The 14,280-nt window shown below is 30.3% G+C and overlaps 1 protein-coding gene across 1 annotated transcript; it reads right to left on the reverse strand.

Annotated features, from left to right (window-relative positions):
* Positions 1–9,295: 9,295 nt before the first annotated feature.
* On the reverse strand, positions 9,296–11,877 carry LOC126728919 (vacuolar-processing enzyme-like). The gene is made up of 9 exons (XM_050434670.1): positions 11,653–11,877; positions 11,366–11,530; positions 11,104–11,260; positions 10,884–10,969; positions 10,556–10,755; positions 10,332–10,380; positions 9,881–10,096; positions 9,518–9,724; positions 9,296–9,430 (listed from the first exon to the last, which is right to left on the reverse strand). The coding sequence occupies exons 1-9, from the start codon at positions 11,875–11,877 to the stop codon at positions 9,296–9,298; spliced, it is 1,440 nt and encodes a 479-aa protein (XP_050290627.1).
* Between the last annotated feature and the right edge of the window lie 2,403 nt (positions 11,878–14,280).

Here is a 14,280-nt window from a genome sequence, read left to right on the forward strand (position 1 = left end):
TTGGCATGCTAGTATGTAATTTATTTTTATTTTTATGTAAATATTATTGAAAATATAACTTTTTTTTTTTTTTTTTTGAGAAACATTGACAATAGAACTATAGAAGTGTAATAGAGTGGATTTTATTTTAATCCTAGTTGTGGATCCGTCCATTGAGCGTGATTATTTTTTTAAAAAAAACTAATTTAATGAAGCGTAATGCATTTCATAATCATATTTATGGCAACATAATTTTATTATTATTAATGTATAATTGTTTTATTTAATTTTTGAAACCTTATTCTACCCTGGTTTTTTTTTTTTTAAATAATTTTAATAAGATTATTCTACCATTGTTGGTTGACTAATTTGTACATTTCCAAGTCAATCAAACACATTTGCATGTTACATGTAATTCCTCATTTCAATAAAGGTTGAAATAATATGGACAAATTTTGCTTCTATGGACAGTGGCTAATCAATTTTATAGTTATTTTAATGAGCTCATTTGTAACATTTCATTTACCATTATACACGCACACACAATTGTTGGTTGACTAATTTGTACATTTCCAAGTCAATCAAACACATTTACATGTTACATGTAATTCCTCATTTCAATAAAGGTTGAAATAATATGGACAAATTTTGCTTCTATGGACAGTGGCTAATCAGTTTTATAGTTATTTTAATGAGCTCATTTGTAACATTTCATTTACCATTATACACACACACACACATATAGTATTATATACACACATATACACACTCACGTATTATACACACACACACACATATAAAGATGGATTTAAGTTATACCTGATTTAACTCAAAATAATTATACTTTTTCTATACCATTAGATTTAGAGAAATGCTATGTCCACAACATTTTCATAACAAATCTGAAGTAGTAGGTTGTTACTTTATTATTGTTAGAGTAAAAAAGTAATCTCAATAATAGATTTAAATTTGAACCAATAACAACTAACCACCTATGATTTGTTGTGAAAATATTGTGAATATAACGCTTCTTTTAGATTCAAGTAGATATAACAGTAAAATAAAAAATTCATTAATGCTAATTACAATAGCATTTATATTCTGATTACCATCTCATTTATATTCCTTATTTATTTATAAATTTTCCTACTTATCTCTTCTCCCCTAAAACATTCTCTACCTTCTCTATCTACCCTCCCTCATTTGTTCTTTCCTCCCATTCAACTCTCTGCCTGTTGAACTAGAACAAGTCTAGTGCTACAACTTGTCACACAACTTGTGCTACAACTTGCCCATATGGTGAGTTGTGTTTGGTGGAGGAGTGATGGTGGGTCCATGTGAGGACACCCCTCCACCAACTACAACTCGCCACATGGGCGAGTTGTGGCACAAGTTGTGGCACTAGACTTATTCGTTGAATTGGGCAAGTTGTGATTGGTGGATGGGTGATGATGAGTCCAGACTTATTCGTTGAATTGGGCGAGTTATGGTTAGTGGAGGGGTGATGGTGGGTCCATGTGGGGATACCCCTCTACCAACTACAACTCACCACATTAGCGAGTAATGGTGCAAGTTATAGCACTAGACTTATTCATTGAACTAAAAAGGATAACACGTGCTCAGGAGAACAAATTTTATTTCATAATATTGAAAAGTTGACAGTACACTACAAAAACACAAGTCACACTTGCTTAAACACACACACAACACTTTATTTTTGCCTTTACACTTCTCCACCAATTGACCTTTTACAATTCACACATCAACTCACATAAATATAACTGCACACACCTAGACACCTACACACACTGGCTCTTGACTTTCTTTTCTTCACTTCACACACTTCACACTACTTCATTTCACCTCTCGCAAGTGGGAACCAAAGTTCCTATTTATATAAGTTGGAGGTCGGTTAAGTAACGGACATTGAAGCTTCTAGCTTCATCTAATTTCTGCCAATAGAGTTCTAGTAGTTCTAGGCCTTATTTTCTTATGCCTTATTTTCTTATTATTTTAATTTCCAGCCCATGATAGCTTCTAGACTATTACAAAAATTAGTTGCTGAGTTTTACTTCTACATAGAAGTCTCTAGTGACATCTCATAGAGAAATCCGGAAAAAGCATCACAGAGAAATTTCCGAAATGCAAGGGAATTTTCTAGAGAAAGAGAGAGGCAGTGCTTGATTTTTAACACTACCCTCATTTGCTCTCTCCTCCACTAACATGGCCAAAGGGTTCCACCGTCTCCGGCCACAGGATTCCACTGCCATCGGCTACAGGGTTCCAATGTAGCTAGCCATCGACTTTCTGCCTTTAAACAAATTTTTGGGAAGTTTTTCTTAACCCGAAAAAATCTAAAATTATTGGCAGACCTTTCCATTTGTAAGCGAATGATTATATTGACAATTGAACATACAAGATATTTCTATAGGATCAAGTACCTAAACTTATTGGTGTTTTGGTTTAATGATAAAGAGTTGTCATTAGGAGCGGACGTCATAAGTTGAAATTCTCTCTCTCTCAAAAAAAAAAAAAAACTAAACTTAACACAAAGTACATGGTACAATGGCTAACAATGTCTCCTTTAAGCTTTTCTTCTACTCCTCTACTCCTCCATAGTTCTAAGTGCACTAATAATATGATCATAGCAAAAATTAAAGTGTAGTAATCTAAAGGCATCTAGATTTTAATAATCAAAAAATTTGTAGTTAACATATTTTGGAATGCATAAGATGACGTTACTTAGCAAAAAAAAATAAGAAAACAGCAGATGAGGTGGGGTAGATAGAGAACATAGAGAATATTTTTGGGAATAAGAGATAAATATGGAAATTTAGGGTACGTTTGGTACACTGAATATAAATTACAACATAAATAGTAATCTTTATTACCAGGAATAAAATATGTTGTAATGGAATAACTAAACTTATTCATTAGTTTGGTTGTGAGTTGTAATATTAGAATAAAACTTATGATCTATTTTAGGAAATATCTCATTCATACAATTATATTTCCTAGAAAATAATATATTTTAAATTGTAGAGAGATGAGTTATTTTTAATGATTTTTTATTTCCATAATTGTTAGGTGCATATGGAAAGTTTATTTATTTGGAAATATATTAGTGTTGGAAATTATTACATCTACCAAGGAATAGCTATTACAACCCTTTTAGAGATGAATGGTTATTCTTCATTTTAAAGAATAGCTATTCATAAGGAATAACTATTCCCTGTAATAAAAATATAACCAAACTATTGAATAGTCAAACTATAGGAATAACTATTACATTACAATGCCTATTACAGTCTACCAAACATGCCCTTATAAATAAAGAATAATAAATGAGATGATACTAAGAATAAATGATATTGTAATTAGCATTTATGGTGTAGAAAAATGGTTTTAGAATTACATTAGGTATAAGTGTATAACTTAAATCTCTCTCTCTCTCTCTCTCTCTCTCTCTCTCTATATATATATATATATATGAGATGGGTTCAAGTTACAACTGATGTAACTCTAAAGAGTTACACATTTTTTAAATCATTAGATTTAAGTAGATCCAATGGTAAAAAAAAATACCCTCATTAATGCTAATATTCTAATTGATCTCATTTATTATCCCTTCTTTAATACATTTCATACTTATTTCTAAACCCAAATAACTTGATTCGGCTGACTCTTTCTCTCTCCATTGCACGTCTCTCTCTCTCTCTCTCTCTCTCTCTCTCTCTCTCTCTCTCTCTCTCTTTGCATGTTTCTCTCTCTATCTCCTCCCTGGCTTTTCTACCTCCACGGCCAGGTGGCTAGTAGCAACACAAAAAAAGCCACAGCCTGCTGTACTTTGTTGAATAACACAACTATTGCTACTCTATATGCCTAAAACTTTTAATGTCGTATATTGTTCTTCATCTTCTAATTTTGCTCATGGAAGTTGCAAAGATATGATCTAATTCTCTAAGAGGTTGAACAGACGAAAATGTGTAACTCTTAAAAGTTACACCAAATTTAACTTGAACCCATCTCATATATATATATATATATATATATAGTTTGAGATGAGTTCAAGTTAGACCTGATGTAACTCTACAAAGGTTACACCTTTTTTAGACTGTAAATTTTTAAGAAATCTAATGGTTAGAAAATCTCTATACTCAATGTCATCTTTAAAATTAATTGCTGTCCATATTAGCTAACCTAATTAATTAAGCTAACCTAATTAATTTGAGAGAATATTATATTATTTTCTTTTCTACTTTCTTTCTCTTTCCTAATTAACTCATCCTTAACCTTGCACAAGAGCCTATTCTCAACATTCTTGAGTTGCAAATTTTCTTTCTCATGGACTTATTCTTATCTGGTATTTACGTATTGATTATTTGATATGTGAGGCCGTTTTGCAAATGAATATTTAGGTTTCTTTATTTTGGATTCACATATTTTGTGGTGGAATGTGAAAATCAACTATAGGTGGATGCTCTTAATAAGAGAGATATTTATCTTAGTGAGGAAGAGTTATTGTTCAATGATCTTAGCCTCTTAGATATTGTTTTTATAAGGAGAAAAACAAATGAAACCAAATAAGATCCTTAGAGATAAAATAAAATTATCAAATTGTAAAATTATAATAAGATTGAATTATCAAAATTTGATCTCTAGTGATTAGAATTTGTTTGTAATTCTTTCTCAAAAAAAAAAAAAAAAAGAAGGATTTGTTTGTAATTCAAATTCTAATCCCTACCATATGACAAGACAACAACAATGCTAGAAGAGTAGGAGTTCTTACCATATTAAACCTCTCTCTCTCTCTCTCTCTCTCTCTCTCTCTCTCTCTCTCTCTCTCTCTCTCTCTCTCTCTCTCTCTCTCTCTCTCTCTCTCTCTCTCTCTCTCTCTCTCTCTCTCTCTCTCTCTCTCTCTCTCTCTCTCTCTCTCTCTCTCTCTCTCTCTCTCAACGTTTAAGGAGCCAATATGTAGATATTCTTAGATTAGGATTATCTAAGCTTCACGTAATACCAGATAAGAATAAGTCCATGACAAAGAAAATTTGCAACTCAATAACATTGAGAATAGGAACTGGTGCAAGGTTAGGGATGAATTAATTAGGAGAGAGAAAGAAAGTAGAAAAGAAAATAATATAATATTCTCTCAAACTAATTAGGTTAGCTAATATGGAAAACAATTAATTTTAAAGATGACATTGATTATAGTGATTTTCTAACTATTAGATTTCTTAGAAAATTACAGTCTAAAAAAATGTGTAACTTTTGTAGAGTTATACCAAGTGTAACTTATATATATATATATATATATATATATGGGTTCAAGTTACACTTGATATAACTTTAAAGAGTTACACTTTTTTTAAACCATTGGATATAAGTAGATCCATTGGTAAAAAAAAAGATCCTCATTAATGCTAATTTTCTAATTGATCTTATTTATTATCCCTTATTTAATACATTCCATACTTATTTCTAAACCCAAAAAACTTTATAAGGCTAGTAATTGCAATGTGCACTTGAATTCAAGGAGGACCTAGCTCCTTCAGCTTACCTTGATTGGTATAGACCAGCCTAAATAGATGTACGTATCATTTAGAAGGGCCACGTTTGGTACAATCTCACACAAAGCCTTACTTGACAACAATCTTGGCATTTGCATTTTTGATGTGCAGTAAAAATAATTTTTGAATTGGCATAGTATATCAAAAAACAAGAGTAACACTAGAGAGTTTTGATTGTGCTATATATTGGAACATGAAGCATTTTGTTGCTGCCGGCGACCTGGCTGTGGAGGTGGAAGAGCCGTGGAGGAGATAGAGAGAGAAACGTGCAAAGAGAGAGAGAGAGAGAGAGAGAGAGAGAGAGAGAGAGAGAGAGAGAGACGTGCAGTGGAGAGAGGGAGAGAGTCAGCCAAATAAAGTTATTTTTGGGTTTAGAAATAAGTATGGAATGTATTAAATAAGGGATAATAAATGAGATCAATTAGAATATTAGCATTAATGAGGGTATTTTTTTTTTTACCATTGGATCTACTTAAATCTAATAGTTTAAAAAATGTGTAACTTGAACTCATTTCATATATATATATATATATAGAGAGAGAGAGAGAGAGAGAGATTAGTTTAAGTTTAAATTTTGTGTGATTGTATTTAATTGTTGATTGTATGATTTAATTTTTTTTTTAGAAAAATTATATGATTTTTTTATAAGAATTATATAATTTAATTTAATTTTTTTTTTAGAAAGTTTTAACCTATGGCGTTTGCTCCTGATGATAGCTCTATCATCAGACCAAGACATCAATAAGTTTTTTGGTGTAGGTGGGGATTGAACTCTAAATCTCTTATACAACCATCAGAGATTTTACCCGTTGAGTTAATTGGAACCCACAAATATATAATTTAATTAAGTGAATGTAATAGTTGATTTTATTATACTGTAAAGTTGTTAATGTCTTCCATATGGTCATCTCATCTTTATTTTTATTTTTTTGCACTCCTCCCGATAGTCTCTTTGTTTTCCAATTAGTGAGTTGTTATTGATGTTTGATTTCTTTTATTTTTCCCTTTCTTCATCTATTCTTTATTACTATGTATCGTTTTTTTTCTTCACCATAAATCTCACTCTCTCTCTCCATTGACATCCTTATATACTATCTTTTTATAATGCACTAGTCGTTAACTCGTGCTATGCATGAGAACCTACCTATTTGTAAGGTAGACTAAAATAATTCTATAAAATCTTAAGTTAATTAAGAAACTACACTATTACATGATTTGCTCTTGTATGACTTCAATTTGTGTTACAATTTGATGAAGAAGCCATTACTTGAACATGCAATGACTTAGAAAAATTTTTCAAATAGTTTCAAATACTACAAAAAAATAACTCAAAAATTAAGATATTAAAACTTCTGAAATTATTGAAAAAACAAAATAAATATCACTAAATAATAGAGAAATATAAGAGAAAGATAAGTTACATTCAAAAGAATAATTTTAATTATTGCAAGCTTTTTATCTTGTAAAAAACGGCTAAAGAAAGTTTGGTGGTTCATGTATGAAAATTACTTTTTAAAAAATACATGAAAACCATAAGATAATTTTTTTTTTTTTAAACAAAGTAGAGGAGAAGAAAATAACATAAAAAGAGTTCATACCTATACTTAGCTTAAAAAATATATATCTATATATATATATATATATACATTGGGGTTTGCATTACTTTTATAGTGTTCATGATTAACCTCACAAATTTGAAGATAAATTATCAATATTTGAGTTTGAATTTAAGTTGGATTTGTTAGAGAGATAGAGTTTCACTCCTTGTTAAGTTTGGATTAAACAAAAATAATTTTGTTTAAAAAAATGATAATGATGAGTTTGAGTTTAAGTTAGACTTGTTAGAGAGATACAGTTTCACTTCTAAATTAGTTTGGACTAAACAAAAATAACTTTGTTTAAAAAAATGATAATGATGAGTTTGAATTTAAGTTGGACTTATTAGAGAAATAGAGTTTCACTCTTGTTAAGTTTCGACTAAACAAAAATAATTTTATTTAAATAAAGTGATAATTTTATTTAAATATTGTACTGACATGAAAAATTGTGAGAGTTTCAGAGGTTTCGATTATATATATATATATATATATATTAGGATAACATTTAACAATCAAAAAGAATAAAAAAGCTAATAACTTAAAACACAAAACTAAATCGCATCAACCTAAAGTGGAGTTCTATAAAAATTCATCAACCTAAATTAGAGATGCAAGAAAAAAAAAATCCACCAAAAAATGAAAAAAAAAAATTTGAGAGAAAGAGAAATAACATTTTTGTGTGGAAAAACAAAAAACTAGGCATAAAATGAGAGAGAAATTGACAAATTTAATTATAGTAAAATGGTGAGAATAAGAAAAGAAAAAATAAAGGAAAATAAAAGGATATAGGAAAAGTGATATTAAGGTAGAAAGTAATGAAGAGATGAAAAGGTAAAAGTAAGGAGAGAGAAAATTTGGAAAATGCGTAAAAAAAAAAAAAAAAAGAGATGATATTTTGATTGTTAAATAATGGAGTTTTTAATTTACCTTAAATGTTGAAAAAATTATAGAAAAAATTGGAAAGAAAAAATATAATGACATAGCTGCTGATATAACTTAACTGAAGTTGCTTTGAGGTTATTAAAAGACAAGCGAATCAAACTTGAAAAGAATGCTTCTTTCCAAAGTAATCTGCATATATGGAAGTACAAATGATCAAGGAGTACTGCTATTTACTTTCTTACTTGAGATATTCAAACCATTCTCCCCCACAAACACTCAAATGCAACTGGGCACGGCACCTGTGGAATAAATATAATGAGAGATATCGCTAAATATAAGGAACAGAACTAGGACGATATACTAATATTTCCCATATTAGTATATCTATCACATATTTCCCATTGCTGTTGATGGGGTTCTGCCAAATTTAGACCCATATTTCCCATTGCTTTGCGATTGTCAAGTTGTGGCCTCATTCCACTGCCAACCTCATGCCTAATATGGGCAGAATGTGGCGCACACAGGCAAGAGCAGTCACACAACCTTTTGCACATGCTAATGCCTCAGTTGTTGGAAACTCTTGCAAATCAATAATTTTGCCCATAAAGCACACTTCACCTTCCTACACAAAACAGAGATTTACAACTGCAAATTGAAGTCATGAACTAGGTTGGTTCCCCCAAAAGATATCGTTTTTAAACTCTATAAGTTGGATCAAATTTTCACTTTCTTTTCTGTGGTGAAATGTTTGAAGTTTGTAATATAGCCTTTTAAACTCAACTATGTACCACTGTTGATCCCTGTTTTTCTCTCAACTTTATTTATATGTCATTTCTATTTTGTTAGTTCTCTTTTACGCTCTTTTTACTATAAAGATCAAGCTAGTTGGGGTGGGAAAGGGGAAAATAATTCTTTTTCTGGTCTTGTTAGTTGTTTATTATCTTAGTTTATTCACTAATGCAACATTATGTATGCATAGTAGCGATTATTTAGAGGTTCAATTCTTTCCTTAAAATGATTCGGCACAAATTAGGCTTTTAGGCTGACTTATCATGTTCACTATCTTCATATGTTATAACAGGTTAATTTTTCAATACTTGTGGATTCAAATGTCATATACCAAATGCATACAACCACAGAAAAAAGACATACATGCCAATAACTTGCTAAATTTCTTACGCATATATATATGAGGCACATTAGAGCAGGATAATGCAGGAGGATCTATTTATTCTATTTTGGTAGAAATGCGAATAAGTAGGAGGTATCTTAAGAACATGTTTGAGTTGATGTTGTAACCATTTGCTCCATGGTAACTCCAGCATTGCACATGTTAGCAATTGCTCGCAAGTATTGCGTCCCATATTTGGATAATGATCCACAATATTTCTCATATGTACTTACCTGTGGCATGAAAACAGTAAAATATTAACATCAAAGTCATGAGGCTGGCAATTTTTCCACACATCAAAGTAGGTAATAAGGACCTACAAGCATCTTAAAACAATTCCAATCATCCACAATAGGCTGCCCACTTGGCCGAATAGTCTCCAACACTTTTGAGCTACTACCATTTCCAAACAAAAGCTCTCCAATATGATTTATACTGTAGTCCACATGCTTCCTTAAAGAAATCTCATCTTGTAGTTGCTTTTGAGCTTCAAGCTTTTTATGGGTGCCTACAGGGGCTTTACGGTACTGACATGCAACAAGAAAAAAAAAATTTGAAATTGACTTCTATATATGTCAAGGACATGTGATTCTTACTTTTGTTTAAAGAAAAAAAAAGAGACACATAACATAAAAGAACCTATGAGAAATTAACAGTGACAAATGATTGAAAGAAAAAAAAACCTTGTGCCAGAAATGAAGGAGAGTCGCATCACGTTGGTTAACAACCCTCAGAGTTGATGGTGAAGAACCATATTCAACAGAAGTATCGTTATCATTTGCAGGATTTGTACCCATGTAAAAGTAGAGGCATTCATTACTTAGCTTTTTGTCTCCATATTGCTTTACATGAGAACCCTGATGTGAAAAACCATCACCTTTTTCTGTTCTCCTTTGAACCTGTAATTGCAGCATCTAGATTTTAGTTGAATTGGTGATTGGTCAAGAGACATAGCAATTAGAAGGTCTAACAAGAAGATCTATTAGGAAAGCTCTTTATTTATTTTAATTTTTACAAGCATATTCAATATATAATTAAAAACAGTGTACAATACATATTTGACCTGTTTTAAGATTTAACAATGACATTTTTAACATGAGTTTTTGTAAAACATTCACAAGATGTAATGTTTACCACTTCATATTGCTTCTGCAACGTTTCCTTGCGTAGATAATGTTTGTCACTGCTCCAAGTTTTCAAGTTCCAAAAATTAGCCACATAGCGAAAAAATAAAAAATAAAAATAGTGTTGGGTTTAATTTGAATTCATTAGAACTAATAGCACATTGGTTTAAGGCAATGTTTTCAGGGAGGTTATTAGAATACATTATTGTGATAATAATACAAAATATTGCATACCTATCCTCCAACCAGGAAATACTATATAAGTCTCCCAAACATGTGTTATATTCCACCTCAGGAGCTCCAGGTTCATCAGGACAATATGTTGCAAAACTATCCTCAGTTGCATTTGATGCTGTAGTTGCATATATGTCCAAATTATCTGGAAGAAGGCCTTCAAAAATACTCCCAGACTCACAAGATTCAAGGTAAAATACCTATGATTTTCACGGCAGTATAAAAACCAGATTAAGTAAGTGAACCCTAAAATGATAAATACTAATCAAGCTACATATTATAAATTAGTCATTCTTGAACAAATCACGATGTGTTGATAATAACATACCATGCTTTTGTAAGCTTTTGCTGCATGCTTCTTCTTCAACACATTGTTAAGATCATTGGCATAAGCGTATTCACCATTTGGCATCACTAACAAACAGTATGATCAATTATGGACTCATTATCTTAGACATTGGCAAAAAAAACCTTCAAATTATTGTGAGATTAATCATAATATTGTATTATTCAATCCAAATTCTGGTATATCATGGAAAATTACTAACCTAGGACACCAGGACCTCCATGGTCGGTATAATATATGAAAATATGGTCATTTGGTCCGCTATCCACAACCTTACCACTACCACCTGTGAGGGCACTTTTGTTTCCAAGAATAACAGCATAAAAGTTGTTTACATTAACATGTTGCCCTGTATAATCCTACAAGAAGAAATATAAATCAAAGTTGAAAAAGTATGGTTAAATGTTAATATATGTTATGACGAGCTCATAATTGAAAACTGTATTAAGTATAATAAAAAAGACCTTGGGCACTCCTTTATAAACATCATCCCCATTTGGTTTGTTGATAATCACACCAGGCCTAAAGTTGTCTTCGTCAGATGCAATATCATCATACATGAAAGCAATGATGTTCTCATCTTTTAACCCACCTTTCTTCAATATTTGATATGCATGACATACATCAGCCTGCATTTCCAAAATTTAATAAAAATTACAGAGCTTTTTTTTTTTTTTTTTTTTGGGTGCTAATGAACAAAACTTAATTTACGTGTTCAGTACAAGTATAAATAATTTTGTCTAATGTACACCTGATGTCTATAATTCTGGTAACCATTTGAACCAGCAATTAGAATTGCCCATCTCTTTCCGCGGAAATTAGTGTTACAACTAGCATTATTACCAGAATCACCATTGAAATCCAATACTTCTGATGGTAATTTGGTTGCATATGTGACAGGCCTTAAGCTCACATCAACAATCAAACATGAAAGTGCAAGTAGTGTAAATACAATAACACGCCCCCAACAAATCATTGTGGTTTAGACAACCTGTAAAAGACCATGTTTAGAAGCTGATATTTAAATAGTAGTAGTACTAATTTTTGTTTATGTGAAAGTAGATTGGGAATTATTCATTAAACAAGAGAGAGAGAGAGAGAGAGAGAGAGAGAGATACTTGATTGGTGTTCAGCTGGGTAAATAAATTATTTATATAAAAATGACATTTTATAGAATTCTTACATCTTAATTTTAACAAGATAAATGAAAAAATTTTATTAATATGTAAGAATTCTATAAAAATGTAGAGAATTTTTTTTTTTTTTTTTGGTAGAGAATGTTTTTGGGAATAAGAGATAAATATGGAAATTTATAAATAAGAAATAATAAATGAGATGGTAATAAGAATAAATGATATTGTAATTAGCATTAATGAGTAGAAAAGGTGTAAATGATATTGTAATTAGCATTAATGAGATGAAAATTTATTAATGTGTAGAAAAGGTGCAACTCTAAAGAGTTACATCAGGTATAATTTGAATTCATTTGGTTAGAGTTTGATTAGTGTATTTTTTTTTTTTTTTTTTTTTTTTTTTTTTTTTGTTGGAGAAAGAAAAAAAGGGGATTCATATGTGGTAGTCATTGTCCCACGTCCCATGGTACATGGGGATAAGCCCATGGGTACCACTAGCTCGAATTGGAGCTTGGAGACCCAAACCCACACACACTTCAGGCACTATCGATTCTTGGGACTTACTAGAAATTGCGATACAGTTCACGTGGGAACTCAAACCTGGGATGTGGTGAAACCTTAGTAGTCACCTGCCAATTGTACCACATCCGCTGGTGGTAGAGTTTGATTAGTCTTAAGTTTAAATTTTGTATGATTATATTTAATTGTTGATTATATATATATTTTTGAGAAACTTAATTGTTGATTATATAATTTTTTTAGAAAAATTTTATGATTTAATTAAGTGAATGTAACAGTTGATTTTATTGTACTGTAAAGTTTTTAATATCCTCCATATGGTCATCTCATCTTTTTTTTTTTTCACTCCTCCTCACAGTCTCTTTGTTTTCCAATTAATGGGTTGCTATTGATGTTTGATTTCTTTTATTTTACCTTTTCTTTATCTACTCTTTATAACTTTGTATTGTTTTTTTTTCTTTACCATAAACTCCCTCACTGTTCCTCAAAAAAAAAAAAAAAAAAAAAAAACCTCCCTCTCTCTCTTCATTGGCATCCTTAATTCCTTATATACTATCTCTTTATAATGCAATAGGATAACATTTAAAAATTAAAGAAAAAAAAGATAATAACTTAAAGTGGAGTTCTGCAAAAAGTCATCAACCTATAGTAGAGATACAAGAAAAAAAAATCCATCAGAAAATGAAAAAAAATTGAGAGAGCAAAATAACATTTTTTGTGTGGGAAAACAAAAAACTATGCATAGAATGAGAGAGAGAGATTGACAAATTTAATTATAATAAAACGGTGAGAATAAGAAAAAAAATAAAGGAAGATAAAAGGATATAGGAAAGTGATATTAAAGTAGAGAGTAGTGGGGAGATGAAAATGTAAAAGCAAAAAAAGAGAAGAGTTGGAAAAAGTGTAAAAAAGAAGAAGAGAAAGGTGATATTTTGATTGTTAAATAATGAAGTTTTTAATTTACCTTAAATGTTAAAAAAATTATAGGAAAAATTAGAAAGAAAAAGGATAATGACATAACTATTAATGTGGTTCAACTGAAGTTGCTTTGAGGTTAAAAAATCAAACTTGAAAAGAATGCTTCTATCCAAAGTAATTTGCATATATGGAAGTACAATTGTGAATATAAGGTTGCAATAATGAGTATAGTTGTGAATATACATAGGGACGGACCCAGGATTTTAAGCTAGCGGGAGCCGGAGTATAAAAAAAAAAAAAAAAAAATCTAATAAACATCCATATAACATTAAAAAATTATAAATACTCAAAATCGTTGCTTCTAAATACATTAAAATGCAATAATTTACCAACAAAGACAAAAACAAAAACAAAATAATGTTTTTTTTTTAATACTAGGGTGACTAGGATTTTTTATTTTAATTTTTTAAGTTAGAGCAATCACAGTGGTACTAAAAATTTTAGCTTTTAGCACCTAAAAGACCACTTTATTTATTTTACCCCCTCACTTTACAATACATTCAATATCAAATGTTCTATTTTTCTTTTTTATCACTTCATTTAAAACAATATAAACAACTCATTAAATTAATAAAAGAAGTGAGAGAATTTGAGTTTTTTAATTGAAGTAAGAAATATAATCTTAATAAAATATTGTATTTTATTTTTAACAACTTGCTATAGTCAACTGGTATTTACAGTAGTTTACTTAAGTTGCAAAAGAGTTAGTTTTAACTTCTCCAATAATACATGATTTTTTTGGTTCTTTG

This window comes from Quercus robur, chromosome 5 (genome assembly GCF_932294415.1).
Source record: "Quercus robur chromosome 5, dhQueRobu3.1, whole genome shotgun sequence".
NCBI lineage: Eukaryota > Viridiplantae > Streptophyta > Magnoliopsida > Fagales > Fagaceae > Quercus > Quercus robur.